This window comes from Mastigoproctus giganteus, chromosome 12 (assembly GCF_048544385.1).
Source record: "Mastigoproctus giganteus isolate SK-2022 chromosome 12, ASM4854438v1, whole genome shotgun sequence".
NCBI lineage: Eukaryota > Metazoa > Arthropoda > Arachnida > Uropygi > Thelyphonidae > Mastigoproctus > Mastigoproctus giganteus.
In genome coordinates, this window is record NC_143586.1 from 30,054,940 (window position 1) to 30,076,730 (window position 21,791).

At 39.0% G+C, this 21,791-nt stretch overlaps 1 protein-coding gene across 1 annotated transcript in view; it reads right to left on the reverse strand.

The window, feature by feature from the left end:
* LOC150076838 (diacylglycerol lipase-beta-like) overlaps nt 1–21,125 on the reverse strand; it is a 44,927-nt gene extending 23,802 nt beyond the window's left edge. The window contains 3 exon segments of the mRNA XM_090385698.1: nt 1,976–2,125; nt 6,990–7,155; nt 21,031–21,125. Of these exon segments, the coding sequence (XP_090241824.1) occupies nt 1,976–2,125; nt 6,990–7,155; nt 21,031–21,125 (411 nt within the window).
* Between the last annotated feature and the right edge of the window lie 666 nt (nt 21,126–21,791).

A 21,791-nucleotide genomic window follows, 5' to 3' on the forward strand; every position in this document is an offset into this window, starting at 1 on the left:
CAGAATGAGACCTAAGGAAGTGATCAGTATAAATTCTATGCATGTTGCCAAATTATCAAGTCAAAAATTAATTGAGGTCATTGGCATGTAAATATTTTTTAAAATTTATTGCATAATTTCCTAACTACATTGAAATTCGATGTAGTTATGAAATTGGGTATGAATGACATGTGGGTATATAACTTTCAGCTAAAGAAAAAGAAGCAGTCCAAACAGTGGAAACACAGTTCTTCTCAACTCCAAAGAAAGCCAAGTCAATTCCTTTTGCTGGCAAGGTGATGGTATCAGTTTTCTGAGATGCTGATGAGTGTTGCTAGTGGATTACCTTCAGAAAGTCCAGACAGTCACAGGGCCATATTATGTAGACCTTGAGGTGTTTGTGTACAGAGTAAAATGCCAAGAAAAACTCAGCAAAGGAGTTTTGTTCCACCAGGACAACATACCTGCTCACAAGTCTGTCACTACCATGGCTGCACTGCTGAGTGCAGTTTTGAAACCTTGAACAATCCCTCAATATTCGTCAGATCTAGCTCCATCGGACTTTCACCTTGATTTCCAAAATTGAAAAAATACCTGGCGCTGGTATTCATTTTCCCACAAACAGTAACATCACTACTGCAGTGGATGCATTCCTGGTGATCCAAAAGAAAACTTCCTTCACAACTGTAATCAATGCATTGCAGCATCAGTAGCAAAAGCATATTGACTCCAAAGGGGACTATGTTGAAAAGAAACATTTTACCAGACTCCTCAAATAAACCCTTCATATTTTGACTACAAACTTTTTGAATGCCTCTTGTAATATGAACATTATGTTTTATTTGAATTTTTATAATAATTATTATTATTAGTTTTATTTACTTTTGGCTGGGTTTGCTTCCTTTTATCATTTGGCCTAATACTCAATCAAGGTTGCAGTAAGTCAATCTTAAGTTGAGGGCATAGGGTTATTCCAGGTGTTTCAGTCCACACAACATGCAAATCAGAGACAGCAATGAACATACACTTCCACAGACAAAATAAAAATATATGGATAAGAATGACAAGCTCTGGTGCCATTAAAATAATAATTTGAATTAATTTTGCCACAATGAATTGAATACTTTCTAATGACAGAAACTAGCAAACAAATTCTGTAAACTAGCAAACAAATTCTGTAACGATAATCTTCTTCCCCTCTGACAATCAATCAACAGTCACACCTGTAATGATGCCTGGTCCCCCACCTCAATCGTCATAAACCACATTATTTTACCTGCTTTCAAAATGCTTCCACCTCCTAAATACTGTTTGTTCTGTTCATTGCTTCTGTGCAATATGCTTTCTATAACATCTCTAATGTCTGGTGACTGCTTTTTCTGAGCTTCAAACAACATTCTATCACATAACTTTGTTTTAAAATGTACAAAACCTCATTAAATGCAGTGTAGAATATGAATAAAATATATGAACAAGTCAGCTGTCACTTAGGGCCTGTTTTGGTACAATGCATAGGGATGTATACTCAAAATCACACTAGGTTCCTTACCATATGGTTGGGTTAGTTAATGTGTTTGTTATAATCTTTCAACTGCTATCCTGGATAAACTAATGCTATTCTTTTAATATATACTCTTAACCTTTCAGTGGCTATTTATAATGGTATTACAATGCATTACACTGTATTACATTTTATAGAAAGAATAAATTTCTGTATTATACAAATACAGAAATGTAACACAATGAATTATACTGAGAACAATCCATTATCCTCACTCTCAATGTCCCCTCTTAGTATTTGTGCTACTCAATTCATCACATAAGATATATCTGCATAAAGAAAATATCTGCAGTTTAAAGATAATTTCTTTGTCATTTTCTCCATGATATATCTGAATTTCTACAAAAAGGAGCATAATACATTCCATTCTTATTATTTGAATTATAAAGACAAATTCTAAAGTTTCACAACTATAGTGGATTCCAAATTTCTTACCTGAACTATAAAGAAAACTTCAAAAGGTTCACAACTATGGTCCCCCGGAGTAAAAGCCCACTTGGTACCTAGACCATTCCATGCAATTTCTGGAATTATTAGCAGTAATCTAATATATAACAGTTTAGCCAAATGTCTTCTAGGTTGGGTCTGAAACAGAAAATCACATTCCAGTTTATATACATAATTGATTACTTTACATTTTTTTATTTTATATTTTAGAGATTATGGATAAAAATATTACAAAAATGTAAGGGTTTGTTTTTTATTATTTTTTTTATGAAAACTCCAAACACGAGAGGTATTAGAACTTATAGTATTTAGTACCTTGCTTGGGTTGGAGGTTGAGAAGACGAGAGAAGATATTTGTTGACATTAGACCTGAACTTCTGTAGACTGTAATTTTCAGGAAAGACATAGGAAGGAAGGTTGTTCCAGAAAACAGCAGTTGAATGAATAAACGAGGAAGATGAAAAGTTGGTTCTGTGAGTTTTAAGTTGGACAGTAAATGGATGTTGGCTGGTAGCGGCATGTGTTCGGACTGTTTTGAAAGACAGAGCGGGAATTATAGAAGCCAATTCAGAAGAACAGTGCCCATGGAAATATCTGTAGAAAAGGCATGCAGCAGAAACAGTACATCTATGAGACAGTGAGTGGAGAGACTCAGTTCGAGATGAGTCATTAATTAACCTAACTGCCCCTTTTAAGAATGGAATCTAGAAGCCTGAGAGAGGTTTTGGGGGCACCGCCCCAGATGTAGGAAACAATATTCCATGGTAGGGCGGTTTTGCCATTTGAACACTGAACTGTTGTTTAGAAGAAAAGTAATGCTGAAAGCAAAAAAGAAAACTCACTTTTTTCGTTAAAGAGGAAGCAATATTAGTAATGAGCTTGTGCCAAGAGAGATTAGAAGTAATCCCCAAAAGAGATATATCAACTTGCCTAGAAATTAGGGTGTCACCAAAGATAAGCATAAGAGCAAAAGAATGCCCCACTGGAGAATTACCTGAAGATCAGCATTTAAGGAATTGGTAGCAGATATTCGAGAAGTTGAAGGTGATTGAGCAGGGCAAGGTTTCTCAAAATGGAAAGTGGAATGCAATGTGCTATCATTGGCAAAACTATGGATAGGTTTTCCAGTCAATGGAAGAAGGTCATTAATATACAAGAGGAAAAGAGTGGAGGAAAGAACTGAACCTTGGGGGATACCAGCATTAGTGGAGAAGTTAGAAGGCAGAGAACCTTAACCCTCAGTGAGCGATCAGAGAAAACTGGATAACCAAAAACAGTTGGCAAACCATAAGATAGAAGCTTGCTTAGAAGACCTTTATGCCAAACATGATCGAAAGCCTTTGAGATGTCCAGAGCAACTGCTTATGTTTCACCAAACTTTTCCATTCAATTTGTCCATAAATGGGTAACATAAGCCAGAATATCACCAGTGGATCGACACTGATGGAATCCATACTGGCGATCATTGACCAGATGGAAGATTTCTAGGTAGTTTAAGAGTTGGCGGTTAAATGATTTCACCATTACTTTAGAAAGAGTAGAAGTAATTGCAATGGGATGATAATTGGATGAGAGGGATTTGTCACCTTTTTTTGGGACTGGCTGGATATGAGCAAATTTCCAAGCAGAAGGAAAAACACCTTTGGAATAAGAAAGTGAAAAAAGGCAACAAAGAACAGGAGTAAGTTCAAGAGCACAGGTTTGAGAACAAGTGGAGAAATACCATCAGGACCTGGAGCTTTCTTAGCATCAAGATTTGTCAAAATCCTCTGACATCCTCTTGACGGAAGACCACAGGAGGCATTGAATGGAGCATGTTGGGAATGGTGGGAGGTGTTTTACCAAGATGATTAATACATGAGTTGGAAGAAAAATGGGATGCTAGCAGATCAGCTTTATCCTTGGCTGAAGTGACAACAGAACCATCTGGTTTTGACAGGGGTGGGAGCAGAGATGAACAAAAGTTGCAGCCAATAGCTTTGGCAAGAGCCCAGAATGCTTGGCTACGATTAGGGCAAGAAGCAAGTTTTCTACTTGTAGCCTGTTCAAAATCTAGTTTGGACTGATTAATAATTGTTTTACAATTGTTGTGAACTTTGTTGTAGGCAGAAAATGAAACTGAACAATTGGAAACAAGCCAATTATAATATGCAACATTCTTTTCCTGAATGGCCTTAGCACATTTATTCTAAAACCAAGGTTTAGATAAACGATGAGATTTTAAATTGCAGTGTGGAATAAAGGATTCCATTCCTACAAGAATAATTCCACTGACACGATCTGAGCAAACGTTGACATTAGAAGTTTTGAAACAGTAGTCCGACCAAGGAAAAGAAGAAAAGAAATCTCGCAGGTCATCCCATTTTGCATTCTTGTAATGCCAAACAACACGAGGTTGGGAATAGCCATGAGATAAAGGCTCCATTGGAGAAGAAACAATTGCCAAGTTGTGATCTGAAGTACCTAAACGACCTCTCACTTCGACCGTGTACTTAGAAGGGTTGTTTGTGAGAAAAAGATCAAATGTGTCGGCTGCATAGTTAGGATTGTCTGGTATTCTTGTAGGTAAATGAATAATCTCTGCAAGGTCATTAGTAATTGCAAAAGCCTCAGCATCTCGACCAGCCGGGTCGGTCTGACTAGAAAACGGAAGCCAGCTGGAGTTGTGAACATTAAAATCACTAAGGAAAATTACCTCACTGTTAGGAAAGTTGGACTGGAGAAAGTCAAAGAGCTCCAAGTGATTAGTGGAGTTGGGAGAACGGTAGAGACAACAGATGAATTTGACAGAATGAGGGAGAGAGATTTTAAGCCAGAGAAGATTGAAAAGAGGAGATTCCAAATTACCAAGTCTCTGACATGTAATATCGGAATGGACATATGCACAAGTACCACCTTTGAGGCGAAAGGAATCATACAGCGAATAATTTGGGCAACTGAGATGAGCAGTAGTTGAATCAACAGATAACTGATATTCTGTCAGAAAAAGTATGTGGGGTTTAGCAGACTGCAAGTGGAAATGGACATTGTTAAGATTAGAATTGAGACCACGTATATTTGTGAAATGAACTAGGAAGTGTTTGGAAGGTTTAGATCCTTTTGCCGATAAGCTTACTCTATTAGTTTGACAATTCATGGTGTATTCAATAGTAAGAAAAAGTGGGCGGGACATGCTGTATGAAGTAATGAAATTTTTGGATATGGCGTACACATGGTAAGAATATACCCAGATTCTTGACATAAAGTGGCCTCCACAATGCCCCCCGCATACACACTACTTGGACTTCCTCCAGTCACTATCTGGCAGAGTAGATCCGGAAGCCTCCTAAAGAGTTACCAATATGTTCGGTCCAGTGTACTAACTAGCGGCTGGCCTGAAAATACCGTTTTAGAGCTGTACCCTTGAAATGTAAGGAAGATTGGATGTCACCACGATGTTCATCATAACTTCAAAAGTCATCAGTCATACTGCACGATGGAAGAGATGGGGAAGGGTTGACCAGAAATTAGCTCTGGAGACTAAACATGGGTTCCACCACTTCAAGCCTCCAATATGCAAAGTGGTTGTATTTCACCAGTTTATGAGAGTCATCTACCACTTATCATTGCCGGGTAACACAGAGGGATGGCATTCCTCCATGTGGTGTGGGCACCACACCTCAACCCCTGCTTACGTTGGTTCACACCTGGGTGGTCACCAACAGTGTGCATGTGCATGGAGGTTATACCCAGGGTTACTAACAGTCCCACCATCGTGAAGGCGCAAGCAGAGGATTTGCCTGTCATAGATTGTCCGGACCTTTGCTGAAATTGGGTTGACTTGAATTGAGTGTCATCCGAATATCAGTTCCATCAGCATTTTAGACTCTCAGGTAACAAGTACAGCTTGTCTGGCCTATCTGAGAGAATGTCTGTGACAACCTCAAGGACCAAGTGAATAAAATTATATATAAAATTTCTAAGGATATTCTCCAATATGTACAATATATCATCACTCAAGAAAGCTTACAGTTATCTTCTTCTTCTCAGGTTCTGTGTTCAATTTGAAATTACCCAGGATTACTATCAGTACCACCATAGTGAAGGTGTAAGCATAGGATTTGGCTGTCACAGACTGTCCGGACTGAGAGAATGTCTGTGACAACCTCAAGCACCAAATGAATAAAATGATATATAAAATTTCTAAGGATATGCTCCAATATATCATCAATCAAAAACAGCTTACAGTTATCTTCTTCTTCAGGTTCTGTGTTCAATTTGAAAGTTGGAGACCAACATTTTCCAGCCAACTCTCTCTCTTGCTTTGTGAAATAGTTCTTGTGTTGAAAGGCTCCTGTCCATTCTTTGATGTTATCAAGCCACTTTTTTCTTTTGTCTTCCTTTTGCTCTTTTGGCCCTTATTAATCATGCATTACAAGATTAGTACCTGCAGGTCATATTGAGGGTCTCTTATAATATGCCAGAGGTAGGCAGTCTTCCTCCTTGCAATTGTAGTTAGTAGTGTTCTTGTGGTCTTTGCCCTCTTAAGGACCCACTCAGTGGTGACCTTATCTATCCATGGAATTTTGAGCATTCTTCATTCATTCTTCTTACAGTTATATTCAATTTAAATGCAGGTTAAACAAACTTGATATTTTGGAGTAAATATATAAAATCCCTAAATATATCTGCGTATCTAATTAAAAAACTAAAACACACTTAACTAGAATATTTTATTGAGTTTTTGTATGTACTGAATATGCATACAGTAATGGCCAAGGTTCATGTAACTACAAAATCATATCGCATCTCAATTCATTAATGAAGGGGGAAAAATAAACAAAAGAATATTTTATTTCTGATCATTATTCATACATAGTATTTAATTTGAGAAAATACTAAAACTGCTTTCAAAATTTTTATTGTATATATCAAATGAAATGTGAAAAACAACACAGTATAATAGAACTGTATGCTACTATACAGAAGGCCAGATAATTAAATGACCTAATCAACTACATACCTGAGTAATTGTTCCTCTTGTACTAATCCAGACTACCAGGCAGTCCAAGACCATAAAAACTGCTTGTGCTATCTGTAATCCTATCAAATAGGTATGAAGCAGATTCTCACCAGGGCAGCCAAGATTACTTCTATTTTTTAAAAAGAGAACTAAAACAACAACTGACCTAGAAGGAAGGAAAAAAATCAAATGTAAATTAAAAGTTTAAATATAAATAAAAAATCATGTCAAGGACATAATTGCCTACAGGAATGATTACATATTTCTGGAATGGTGTCTGTATGGTTGATGGTTAAAGTAGTTACAGAATTTAAAAGGACAAGTAATGATGATCATTTCACTAGCAATACTGAAAAAATGCTGTTCAGCCAAGTAACACACTTTATCAGAAATGTTAATTAACTCTATTAGCATTTTTTTAGATTATCAGAGATCTGTAATGATAAATTGAATAATTGGGTTGATTTTAAGGCCATGCAAGAAACCTACCATAATCTATTAAATAGTCATTGCATTCTGATAATAAAGAAGTTCTCAGACTGAATAATGGTATCAATCATATTAATTATTTGCTGTTAGTCTTTAAAAAATGTTCCATGGCATCCTGATATTTTACCAGTGACAGTTCAATACTCATTAACATCCTTGATTCCATGTATTGATTCATTTCTCCTTTTTTGGCAATTTTTTTTTTTTTGCATTTTTTGTTGTTATTTGGTTTTTAGGAGCATTAGCAACTAAGGCCATATTGCTCCGGGGATAAGCGGTGGTCATTCCCCGACTTTCCGCATCCTCCGTATTTGGTGGTCATGGGCTCGAACCCCGGTCTAATCAAGAAGCGTGTGCTACGCACTGCTGTTCCTGCCCACCTGGCTACGGAGGTGCCGCATTTTTTGCACTCAATAACATCGTGATTATGGATAAACTTCACAGTTTAAAATTTAATTCTCATTTAATTTTTATTAGAGAACAATGGGGGGATGGGTTATGTTTAAGAGCTTTCTTATGTGCAGATCAAGAGATTTCTTTTCATTTTTTTCTTTTTTTTATAAACTCCAAACACGAGAAGTACTACAGTACTTAGTACCATGCTTGGGTTGGAAGTTGAGAAGACGAAAACAGATATTTGTTGACAATGAACTTGAACTTCTGTAGACTGTAATTTTCAAGAAATAAGTACGAAGGAAGCTTGTTCCAGAAAACGACAGTTGAAAGAATAAATGAGGAAGACAAAAAGTTGGTTCTGTGAGTTTGAAGTTGGACAGTAAATGGTTGTTAGCTGGTGGCGGCACATGTTCGGACTGTTTTGAAAGAGAGAGCAGGAATTATAGAAGCCAATTCAGAAGAACAGTGCCCATGGAAATATCTGTAGAAGAGGTATGCAGCAGAAACAGTACGTCTATGAGAAAGCGAGTGGAGAGACTCTGTTAGAGATGAATCATTAATTAATCTAACTGCCCTCTTCTGAACGGAATCAAGAAGCCTGAGAGAGGTTTTGGGGGCACCACCCCAGATGTGGGAACAATATTCCATGGTAGGGCGGATTTGCGATTTGTAAAGAGTGAACAGCTGTTTGGAAGAAAAGTAACACTGAAAGTGAAAGAGAAAACCAAGTTTTTTAGATGCAGAGGAAGCAATATTTGTAATGTGCTTGTGCAAGAGAGATTAGAAGTCAGGGTAATTCCCAAAAGAGATATATCATTTTTCCTAGAAATCGGAGTGTCACCAAAGATAAGCATAGGAGCAGAAGAATCCTTTTTGCGAGATATAAGGCAAGACTGAGTTTTAGAAGGATTGAAATCAGCTAAGTTGTCTTTCCACCACTGGAGAATTACCTGGAGATCGGCATTTAAGGAATTGGTAGCAGATTTTCGAGAAGTTGAAGCTGATTGAGCAGGACAAGGTTTCAGAAAATGGAAAGTGGAATGCAATGTGCTATCATCGGCAAAACTATGGATGGGATTTCCAGTCAATGGAAGAAGGTCATTAATATACAAGAGGAAAAGAGTGGGAGAAAGAACTGAACCTTGGGGGACACCGGCATTAGTGGAAAAGTTAGAAGACAGAGTCATCACCTTCAGTGAGCGATCAGAGAGAAAACTGGATAACTAATTACTAAAAACAGTTGGCAAACCATAAGATGGAAGCTTGTTTAGAAGACCCTTTATGCCAAACACGATTGAAAGCCTTTGAGATGCGAAGAGCAACAGCCTGTGTTTCACTGAACTTTTCCATTGAATTAATCCATAAATGGGTAACATAAGCCAGAATATCACCAGTGGATCGACACTGATGGAATCCATACTGGCGATCGTTGATCAGACGGAAGGTTTCTAGGTAGTTTAAGAGTGGGCAGTTAATTGATTTTTCTATTACTTTGGAAAGAGTAGAAGTAATCGCAATGGGATGATAATTGGATGGGAAGGACTTGTCACCCTTTTTTGAAACTGGCTGGATATGAGCAAATTTTCAAGCAGAAGGAAAAACACCTTTGTAATAAGAAAGTGAAAAAAGGCAGCAAAGAACAGGAATAAGTTCAGGAGCACAGGTTTTGAGAACAAGTGGAGAAATACCATCAGGACCAGGAGCTTTCTTAGCATCAAGATTCGCCATAATCCTTCTTTTGACGGAAGACCACAGGAGGCATTGAATGGAGCGTGTTGGGAAGGGTTGGAGGTGTTTTACCAAGATCATTAATATGAGTTGGAAGAAAAATGGAATACTAGCAGGTCAGCTTTATCCTTAGCTGAAGTGACAACAGAACCATCTGGTTTGGACAGAGGTGGGAGCAGAGAGGGGCAAAAGTTGTGGCCAATAGCTTTGGCAAGAGACCAGAAGACTCGGCTAGGATTAGGGCAAGAAGCAAGTTTTCTACTCTTAGCCTGTTCAAACTCTAGTTTGGACTGATTAATTAGCATTAGCATTAGTAGAGGCATATAATGCAAGAAAGCAAGCTTATTCAGCATCGGCCAAAAAAAAAAAAAAAAAAATAAAACACACCACTCCCATTTCACCCCTCCGTTCGTTCGAAATACCTGTCCAGTTGAGCCTTAAATTTGTTTAGGCTATCAACTTCAACAACAAGTGACGGAAGTCGGTTCCACCAACCAACCACCCGCTGGCCAAAGGCAAATTTCCGCACATCTATCCGACATCCGTCCTTCCTCAATTTGAATTTATGCCCTCTGAGGTGATTATTTTGAGCAAGATGAAGAATCCCATTGGCATTGAGCATGCTCAAACCATTCAAAGCCTTATACACCTCTATCAGATCACCTCGCAGGTGCCTAGTCTCTAGACACTGTAATTTGCAAAACTTAAGCTCTTTCTTTGTAAGAGCAACCCTTTGTTCCATTCACTAATCTTGTTGCCCTTCTCTGTACCCGTTCCAGCAGCTCTACATCCTTCTTGAAATGAGGCCTCCAGACCTGTATACAGTACTCAAGATGTGGCCTAACCATTGCCTTATACAAGGGAATAATCACCTCCTTATCCCTGCTATAAAAATTCCTGTATATCATTGACAAGACACCATGAGCTACTCTTGCAGCTCGTCTGCACTGCTCAGAGAACTTCATATCTGTCTGCACAATTACCCCCAGGTCCTTATCATTCTCCACCACTGTCAGTGTAGTACCGCAGAGTTGATATTTGCTCTGGGGTTACTGTTTCCCATATGTAGTACTTTACATTTGTCAATGTTAAACTTCATTTGCCACCTCTCAGCCCATCTGTTCAACCTTTCCAGATCCTGTTGCAGCAGCATAGCATCAGTAATGTCCTTAACAACCCTGCCAACTTTTGTATCATCTGCAAACTTGGACATTAAACTTGATATCCCATCATCAATATCATTCATAAACACCGAAAACAACAACGGATCCAACACTGAACCCTGAGGAACTCCACTAATAACATTAGTCCACGTTGAGCAGTGTCCATTGATTCTTCTGCCACTCAACCATCCCCTTATCCATAGCAGCAATTTGCCTCCAATGTCACACTGCTCTGGCATTGGAGGCAAATTGCTGCTATGGATAAGGGGATGGTTGAGTGGCAGAAGACAGAGAGTGGTAATCAATGGACACTGCTCAACGTGGACTAATGTTATTAGTGGAGTTCCTCAGGGTTCAGTGTTTTCAGTGTTGGGTCCGTTGTTGTTTTCGGTGTTTATGAATGATATTGATGATGGGATATCAAGTTTAATGTCCAAGTTTAACTACTAATAACTACTTTTCAATTGTTGCGAACTTTGGTGTAGGCAGAAAATGAAACTGAAGAATTAGAAACAAGCCAATTACAATATGCAATGTTCTTCTCTTGAACAGCCTTAGCACATTTATTGGAAAACCAAGATTTAGATTAAGGACAAGATTTTAAAGTGGAGTGTGGGATAAAGGATTCCATTCCCACAAGAATAATTTCACTGACACGATCTGAGCAAACAGTGACATCAGAAGTTTTGAAACAGTAATCCGACCAAGGAAAAGAAATCTCGCAAATCATCCCATTTTGCATTCTTGTAATGCCAAACAACACGAGGTTGGGAATAGCCATGAGATAAAGGTTCCATCGGAGAAGAGACAATCACTAAGTTGTGATCTGAGGTGCCTAAAGGACTACTCACTTCGACCGTGTACTTAGAAGGGTTGTTTGTGAGAAAAAGATCAAGCGTGTTGGCTGTATGGTTAGGATTGTCTGGTATTCTTGTAGGTAAATGAACAATTTCTGCAAGGCCATTACCAATTACAAAAGCCTCAGCATCTCGACCAGCTGGGTCGGTGTGACTAGAAAATGAAATCAGCTGGAGTTGTGAACATTAAAATCACCCACAAAAATTACCTCACTGTTAGGAAAGTTGGACTGGAGAAAGTCAAGTTTCAAAGAGAGGAAGTCAAAGAGCTCCAAATGATTAGTGGAGTTGGAACAATGGTAGAGACAACAGATGAATTTGACACAATGAGGTAGAGAGATTTTAAGCCAAAGAATATTGAAAAATGGAGATTCCAAATTACCAAGTCTCTGACAGGGAATATTGGAGCGGACATATGAACAAGTACAACCTTTGAGGTGAAAGGAATCATACAGTGAATAATTTGGGCAACTGAGATGAGCAGTAGTTCAACAGATAACTGAGATTCTGTCAGAAAAAGTACGTGGGGTTTGGCAGACTGCAAGTGGAAATGGACATCATTGAGATTAAAATTGAGAACACGTATATTTGTGAAATGGATTAGGAAGTGTTTTTTTTGAGGTTTAGATCTTTTTGCAGATAAGCTTACTCTATTTGTTTGACATATCATGGTGTATTCAATAGTAAGAAAAAGGACATGCTGTATGAAGTAATGAAATTTTTGGATTTGGCATACACATGGTAAGAATATACCCAGATTCTTGACATAATGTAGCCTCGACAATGCCCCCCCCCCCCGCATATACACTACTCGGACTCCCTCCAGTCACTATCTGGCAGAGTAGAGGTAGCAAGATTATACACTAGCTGATCCGAAAGCCTCCTAGAGAGTTACCAATAGGTTTGGTCTGGTGTACTAACTAGCTGCCAGCCTGCGAACACCGTTTTAGAGCTGTACCCTCGAAATGTAAGGAAGATTGGATCTCGCCACAATGTTCATCATAACCTCAAAAGTCATCAATCATAATGCATGATGGAAGGGATGGGGAAGGGTCAACTGGAAGTTAGCTCTGGAGACTAAACATGGGTTCCAACTCTTCAAACCTCCAATATGCAAAGTGGTGGTATTTCACCAGTTTATGAGAGTCATCTATCACCTAGTACTGCCTGGTAACACAGAGGGGCGGCATTCCTCCATGTGGTGTGGGTGCCACATCTCAACACCTGCTTATGTTGGTTCACACCTGGGTATCACCCACCGTGTGCTTGTGCATAGAGATTATACCCAGGATTACTAACAGTGCCACCATCGTGAAGGTGCAAGCAGAGGATTTGGCTGTTACAGACTGTCCGGACTTCGCCGAAATTGGGTCCACTTGACTTGAGTGTCATCCGAATATCAGTTCCATCAGCGTTTTAGACTCCGAGGTAGCAAGTACAGCTTGTCTGACATATCTGAGAGAGTCTGTGACAACTTCAAGGACCAAATTCTGCATATTAGATGAAAATTTTCAGCTTTTGGATGAGGAAGGAGGGTGAGAGGCTCCTTCCACCAATTGTGAATTCAAATTGTTTCCCAATTGAGGAAAACAAATTCATTATGGCAAAAATGCCAATGTTGAAATTATCATATTATGGTATTACATACCATGAAAAGCAAAACAAGTGATGCAGTGCAAACAAAATCAATTATAAAAATTAACCTGTAGACTGTAATTTTCAGGAATATACGTATGAAGGAAGGTTGTTCCAGAAAACGGCAGTTGTATGAATAAACGAGGAAGGTGAAAAGTTGGTTCTGTGAGTTTGAAGTTGAACAGTAAATGGATGTTGGCTGGTGGCGGCACGCGTTCAAACTGTTTTGAAAGAGAGAGTGGGAATTATAGAAGCCAATTCAGAAGAACAGTACCCGTGGAAGTATCTGTAGAAAAGGCATGCAGCAGGAACAATGTCTAGAGACAGCGAGCGGAGAGACTCTGTTAGAGAAGAGTCATTAATTAACCTAACTGCCCTCTTCTGAATAGAATCTAGAAGCCTGAGAGAGGTTTTGGGGGCACCGCCCCCAGATTGGGAACAAGATTCCATGGTAGGGCAGATTTGCGATTTGTAAAGAGTGAACAGCTGTTTGGAAGAAAAGTAATGCCAAGAGCGAAAGAGAAAACCAAGTTTTTTAGATGCAGAGGAAGCAATATTTGTAATGTGCTTGTGCCAAGAGAGATTAGAAGTCGGGGTAATCCCCAAAAGAGGTATACCATTTTGCCTAGAAATTGGAGTGTTACCAAAGATAAGCACAGGAGCAGAAAAATCTCTTTTGCGAGATATAAGACAAGACTGAGTTTTAGAAGGATTGAAATCAACTAAGTTGTCTTTGTCCCACTGCAGAATTACCTGGAGATCAGCATTTAAGGAATTGGTGGCAGATTTTCGAGAATTTGAAGCTGATTGAGCAGGACAAGGTTTCTCAAAATGGAAAGTGGAATGCAATGTGCTATCATCGGCAAAACTATGGATAGGATTTCCAGTCAATGGAAGAAGGTCATTAATATACTAGAGGAAAAGAGTGGGAGAAAGAACTGAACCTTGGGGGGGACACCAGCATTAGTGGGGAAGTTAGAAGACAGAGCCATCACCCTCAGTAAGCGATCAGAGAGAAAACTGGATAACCAAAAACAGTTGGCAAACCATAAGATGAAAGCTTGCTTAGAAGACCTTTATGCCAAACATGATCGAAATTCTTTGAGATGTCAATAGCAACTGCTTATGTTTCACCGAACTTTTCCATTGAATTTGTCCATAAATTTGTAACATAAGCCAGAATATCACCAGTGGATCGACATTGATGGAATCCATTCTGGGGATTATTGACCAGATGGAAGGTTTCTAGGTAGTTTGAGTTGGTGGTTAATTGATTTCTCCATTACTTTAGAAAGAGCAGAAGTACCGTATTTCCCCATGTATAAGACGCACCTTAATTTTGGGGCCGAAATTTTAAAAAAAATGTATTACATAAAGTTATTGAACTCAAGTTTTATTCATCATAAAATTCATACAACTCCTTATCACTGTCAAAACTCCCATCCATTAGCTTGTCCTCATCTGTGTCTGATGACGAATCACTGTCTTCATATATCGCCTCATCCTCAGTTCCATCTATGGCATTTCAAATGCCACACTTCTTAAATGACTTGACAATGATCTCAATCTTGATATTATCCCGGGATCTTTTCACCCAGGTACAAACTTCTCCTATAGTTGGTTTCTTCACTCTTCCTGCTGGTGTCAAATTGTCCCCAGAAGACTTCATTCATTGGTTCCATTCGTCTCTCATGACAGCTTTGAAGGGTTTGTTAATGATGACATCAAGTGGTTGGAGCTGGGATGTCAAGCCTCCAAGTATGATGGCAAGTTTTGTTTTTTGCTCTACAGCAATCTTCTTTGTGTTTTTTTGTTACGTGTGCCCTGAACTGATCAAGCACCAATAGGGCAGGTTTGCGTAAGAGCCCACCTGGTCTCCAGCTCCGAAATTTCTCAAACCAGATCTTCATCCCATCCTGATCCATCCGACCCTTGTCATAAACGTGGACAATCACTCCTCGAGGAATGTCTTCTTTTGGCATTTTTTTGCGTTTGAAAATCAGCATAGGAGGCAGCTTGGTTCAGTTGGCACAACAAGCTAGAACAACTGTATAATGGCTCTTTTCATGTCCACTTGTCTTCACAGTTACAGTTTTCACCCCTTCTTAACAATAGTTCTGTTACTTGGGACAGCAAATTGAAGGGGGACTTCTTCCATATTTGCAATCTGTCCCAACTCAAACTGATGTGTCTTCTGACATTGAATGACAAAACGATGAAATTCAAGGATCTTCTGCTCATAGCTTTCAGGCATTTTTTGGGAGTCTGGTGCGTGTATGCATGCTTAATCCATTCCGTTTCATGAACCTGAAGCACCAATTGTGTCCTCCTTTGATATTAGTAACGTCTTTTTCATCAGCAATTCTTCTTGCCTCATGCTGAACACAGGAATTCCAATTGCCCTTTGCTCTTAAATCCATATCTTCAATTCCCTCTCTAAATCAGGCCATTTTGCTGACTTGCCTCTCATGGCCTTCTTCTGCCGTGGCATTTTCAGTAGGGTTTCTTCTTCCTGTAGCCAGTCTCGGATTGTTTTCTCAGTTGGAAGAGGACCAAACTTACGTTCAGCAACACGATTTCCATTCACTTTTGCAAACTGGATCACTTTTAACTTGAATTCAGCACTGTATGAAAATCTTTTCTGAGCTATTTCTGGGCAGAACGTGGAAAAACGTAACCTAATATACCGGTAACAAGTGCGAAACAATGAGCGCAAAGACACCAAGCACGAAATGCAAGTAAAAAAATCTACAACCACTGTATAAGACGCACCCAGTTTTTAGACCCCAAATTTTTCGAAAAAGAGTGCATCTTATACATGGGGAAATACGGTAATTGCAATGGAATGATAATTAGATGGGAGGAATTTGTCGCCTTTTTTTGAAACTGGCTGGATATGAGCAAATTTCCAAGCAGAAGGAAAAACACCTTTGGAATAAGAAAGTGAAAAAAGGCAACAAAGAACAGGAGTAAGTTCAGGAGCACAGGTTTGAGAACAAGTGGAGAAATACCATCAGGACCTGGAGCTTTCTTAGCATCAAGATTTGTCAAAATCCTCTGACATCCTGTTGATGGAAGACCACAGGAGGCACTGAATGGAGCATGTTGGGAATGGTGGGAGATGTTTTACCAAGATCATTAATACATGAGTTGGAAGAAAAATGGGATGCTAGCAGGTCAGCTTTATCCTTGACTGAAGTGACAACAGAACCATCTGGTTTTAAGTTAAGCAGCATATTAAATCTAAGGCAGTGCATCCAATCAACACAAGTGACCAGCACAACATTGAGTCAGTCTGGTGTGATATAAGCACTGGGAAAACATGTACACCAAACAGCTATATGGAGATATAGAATGGCCCAGTAAATCAGAATGTCTCATAATGGAGGATTTTAAATTTCCAGTTGTTGACTGGAATTACTGGGTTGGTCACTCACCCATTAGCATGTAAACTTTTGTAAATTTTTTGGATGACTGTTTTCTACAGCAGCATATCAGAGAGGCAACAAGAGGAAGCATACTCCTGATTTGGTTATCAGCAGTGATTCTACACGCATTACAAATATCTGCAGGAAACGGCCTCACTGAGTCGCAGCAATCACACTGTACTAATGTGGAATTTAATTAAAGACATAACTACCATCAAGAGTAAATGGAAAGGCTTTTGCTTTCATAAGGGTGACTACAGTTGTCACAGACAAATTTTAAATTCGATGCAGTGGGATCAACTGATGATGTTACCAACAGCAAATTCTAAATGGGAAGCATTCAAGGAAGTAATCAAAGATGCTACTAGGCTTTTCATACCAATGAAGAAAATATAGAGAGGCCTATGGTATACAGGGTGTCTCAAAAATATTGGTACAAACGTTTAAAGGAGGTAGGTAACATCTAAAGGAATGTGAATCGTATAGGAACCCATAACCGGAAACGTCAAGAGAAAGTAGTAGCAGAGACACAAGAAGCAGAAATGACACAAGACAGTAATTAGTGGCAAACATTTATTTGACATAATATTAACAATGGAGTACGAGATGGATGCATTTCATGATGTTACAACAGATGCTCGAAGGTTCCACCATGAGATGCGATGCATGCGTGACACCGACGCAGCATGGATTGGAGGACATCGAACACACCCGGATTTTCTTTGACAGTAGCAGCAGCGCAGACGAGTCTCGCCACGAGATCCATTTCCATCTCCACAGGTGATTTCATACACGATAGATTTGAGGACCCCCCCCACAGAAAGAAATCAAGGCTCGATAAATCAGGTGAGCGTGAGGGCCAGGCAACGGGTCCACCATGGCCAATCCATCGACGCCCAAAACGCCTGTTCAAATGGTCACGAACACACCTTCCATAATGGGCAGGTGCCCCGTCATGTTGAAACCAAATGTTGCGTCTCACAATTGCTGGAACATCGTCAAGTAACCCTGGTAGAACTTGTTCAAGAAAGATCCAATATTTAGCGGAGTTCATGCGGGATGGTAACAGGTATGGGCCAACTAAGCAGTCACTGACCATACCTGCCCACACATTTATTGCGAAGCGATGTTGTGCCACATGGGGGCGCACACCATGTGGGCCCTCTGCTAATCCATACACTAGGTGCATGTATGCCAGCTCACAGTTCGTATATCGATGCATGCTCTTCGTGCGGTGACTACTGCTTGAATGAGTAAACCAGAAATTTCCCCTCTCGCGAACTGATGAACAGCACCGTGTACAGTCTTATGGTGATGTTTCTGGTTATGGGTTCCTATGCGATTCACATTCCTTTAGATGTTACCTACCTCCCCTAAATGTTTGTACCAATATTTTTGAGACACCCTGTATATAAATTAGTTTGTAATTAGGTCACAAAGGAGATTAGACAAGCTAAGGCAGATTATGAGAAATCACTGGCAAAAAATGCAAAGAACAGCAGCAAAGACGTCTTTGCGTATATTTACAGTAGAAGGAAGGGATTGAATCATATTGGGCCACAATGTCAATCAGTTAACTGTTGATAACATTGCTCAATTTTCTAAAAAATTGAATAGATATTTCACATCTACATTCACACTTGAGAATTTCTCTATGGGAGGGAGAGTTAGAAGTTTATCAAACTCCAGCAGGGAGGTAAATGACTTTGTGATAACTGAAAGGAAAATGGACGAAAAATTGTTGAAGATGAACATGAAAAAGGAACCTGGGGTAGATGGGATCTATTCAATTATATTAAGGGGGGGCAGCAAAGGAGATGAGCAAATATACCCCATAATGATGAAAGCATCCTTGGATTCAGTGGAGGTTCCTATGGACTGGAGATTTGTGAATATATCCCCAATTCATAAAGGGGGATCAAAAGGTGATATGAGTAATTACAGACATGTCAGCTTAACATCTGTTCCAGGGAAAATAATGTAGTCACTGGTTAAAGAAGTAATGCAGGACCAGCTGAACAGGAATGCATTATACTGCAGTCACAGCATGGATTTGTTAAGGGGTGGTCCTACCTAACCAATCTGGTAGTTTACTATGGTGCAGTGACAAAAGAACTGGATGGCAAAAATAATTTTGATATCATATACTTGGATTTCAGGAAGGCTTTTGATACTGCTGCATATTAAAGACAGTTGTATAAACTAAGGCAATGTGGCATTAAAGACAAGTTACCGCTATGGATAAAGGGACGGTTAAGTGGAGGAAAACAGAGAGTGGTTATCAGTGGGCACTACTCTTTGTGGACTAATATTACAAGCTGAGTTTTCCAGGTTCAGTGCTGGGCCCATTGTTGTTTTCAATATTTATTAATGATATAATGACAGTATGCTACTGCAACAAGATTCAAAAAAATTAAGTTGATGGGCTGAGAAATGGCAGATGAAATTTAACATTGACAAATGCAAAGTACTGCGTACGGATAGCAGTAATCTCAGAGCAATTTATCAACTGTGGAACTACACTCAGGGTAGCAGAAAATGAAAAAGACTGGGAGCAATTGTACAGTCACATGAAATTTTCTGAGAAGTGCAGACACACTGCCAGGACAGCTCACAGAGCTTTGTCAATGATACATAGAAACTTTGCTAATAGGGATACGGAGGAGATTATCCCTTTGTATAAGCCATGGTTAGGCCACATCTAGAGTATTGTATACAGGTCTGGAGGCCTCAGTTTAGGAAGGGTATGAAGGGAATAAAAGGGTGGTCTTACCTAGAAAGGCTTTAGTTCTGCAAATTACAGATCTCGAGACTAGGCACCTGTGAGGTGATCTGATTGAGGTGTTTAAGATATTGAATGGATTCGGTAAGCTGAAATTTGATCGCATTCTTCCTCTTGCTGAGATTACACAGATGAGGGGGCATAAATTTAAGTTTAGGAAGGATGGTTGCAGGATAGATATGCAGAAATCTGCCTTCAGCTAGCAGGTTGGAACAGGCTTCCATCTGTTCTTGTGGAAGTGGATGATTTGAATAAATTCAAGGAAGAACTAGACAAATTCTTGGAGGATATGGATAGGTGTGAAGTGGTTTTTTTTTTTGCTGATGCTGTATAAGCTTGCTTTTTTGCATCATTTGCCACTACTACTACTAATACTTCTACATTGTAAGTGCAGAATTACATTGAGCTTTCAATGTAACTTTTTCAGTTTCCTGAGATTTCAGTAGCCCTAGCCACTGAAATCTCAGAAAACTAGGTGGCAGGGCCATAAAGCTACTGGGTACCTGACCTGCCTCCACGAGGCAAAGTGTGAAAACGGTGGGTCTCAATAGTGGTCCAACGGATAAATGGCCAGAAGAACAACACTACACATATACACAGCCCTCAGACTTTTAAACCTCTGGCCTTGACTGAGTACTGTCTCACACTCACAATGAAAATTATGTGGAGATGGGGGGAACCTCTGGTGCCATGAGACCTAAACACACTTCATTGCTCATCACTTAGCTACAATATTTCCAAATGTGCATGCTGCAATTTACTGCAGCATGCACATTTTCCTACTGGTGAATAAAAACTTGAAGATATCCTCTATCACCTGGAAGTGGTTTCAGGTTTCTATCATGTATCCTATTTGTGCAATAATGCTTTAGTTATGTAAAAGAAGTTTGTGATACACAATTACTCGTTACTCTTGTCTACTCAGAAATAGTTCTAACTGAATAATTCTAATGTTTCTTAGGTTAAATAAGAATATCATAAATATTGCTGCCTCTGCACAAAAAATAAACAAAAAAAACAACAACTAGGTTCTCTCTCTGTATGCGTGTCACTTTACTTTGAAACAGGTAATGATTCAGTAAAAATCTGCCCGTCATTGAATATTATTCCCATATATCAGGGTGTTGCTCTGAAAACCTCTCAAACTTCTAGAGTAGCTAAAAGAGGGTAGAAATACCTAAGGGAAAATAGCATTGTCAGGTTAATTAATGATTCTTCACTTACAAAATTATCTTGTAAGTGAAGAATTTCAAAATTAATGATTCTTCACCAACAAAATTACTCTATGGTTATTCAATTTTTGCTACATTCCTTTTCCATATTCTTTTGGATTAGCATCTACAATTCCATCTGTTTCTTCCAAACCAGTCCAAAGAAGTATCTTCGCTCTAATTCAGGGCTGAACATGAAATGTTGACACATTTAAATGTTTCCTAAGAAACTCATTATTCATTAATTATTACAAATATTATCACACAGTATTACTTTCTCTTAAGTAATACTGTAAGATAACATTTTCTTACAAAAAACTTACTCAAGGAAAATGTTCAAAAGAGAACTAACCAAATAAAATGGATTCCTAATTCAAGCAAGGCAGGAAATACCAAATCATCACTTCCGACTCTCCACCTACGATTAAACGCTACTAGTCCAGGCATAATTCCAGAAATTTAAAAACCTATTAAGAGGAAGGCAGTATTAAAAGATGTATAATTTATTAAACTATAGTTGCTCTAAACTATGTTTATAAGCAACTTTAGTTTCATTCTAATAAAGCATCATGGCCAAACTTATAGAAATGTCACTATTATTTAATTTATACTTAATAATAACAATAAAAATCTTACTAATTTAATTTGTATCAGCAGTACTTCCATAATAGTGTAGAAGAGTGCAGTGAAAGTTAGGGTCAAATACATAGGTTGTATAGGGACAAATTAAAAAACAGGCCTGTTACAACAGTTGTAAATATACAGGGTGTCTCAAAAATATTGGTACAAACATTTAGGGGGAGGTAGGTAACATCTAAAGGAATGTGAATCACATAGGAACCCATAACCGGAAACGTCACTGTAAGTCAGTAGATGGCGCGGTAGTCGCCGCACGAAGAGCATGCATCGATATACGAACTGTGAGCTGGCAGACATGCACCTAGTGTATGGATTAGCAGAGGGCAATGGATGAGCCACTCAACGAATTTATGGAGAACGCTTCCCAGACAGACATTTACCGGATCAACGTTTGTTTGCGCATGTGCATCAAAATTTGTGCGATTATGGGTCATTTAGAGGTAACAGTAGTGCGGGCAGACCACGTTCGATGCG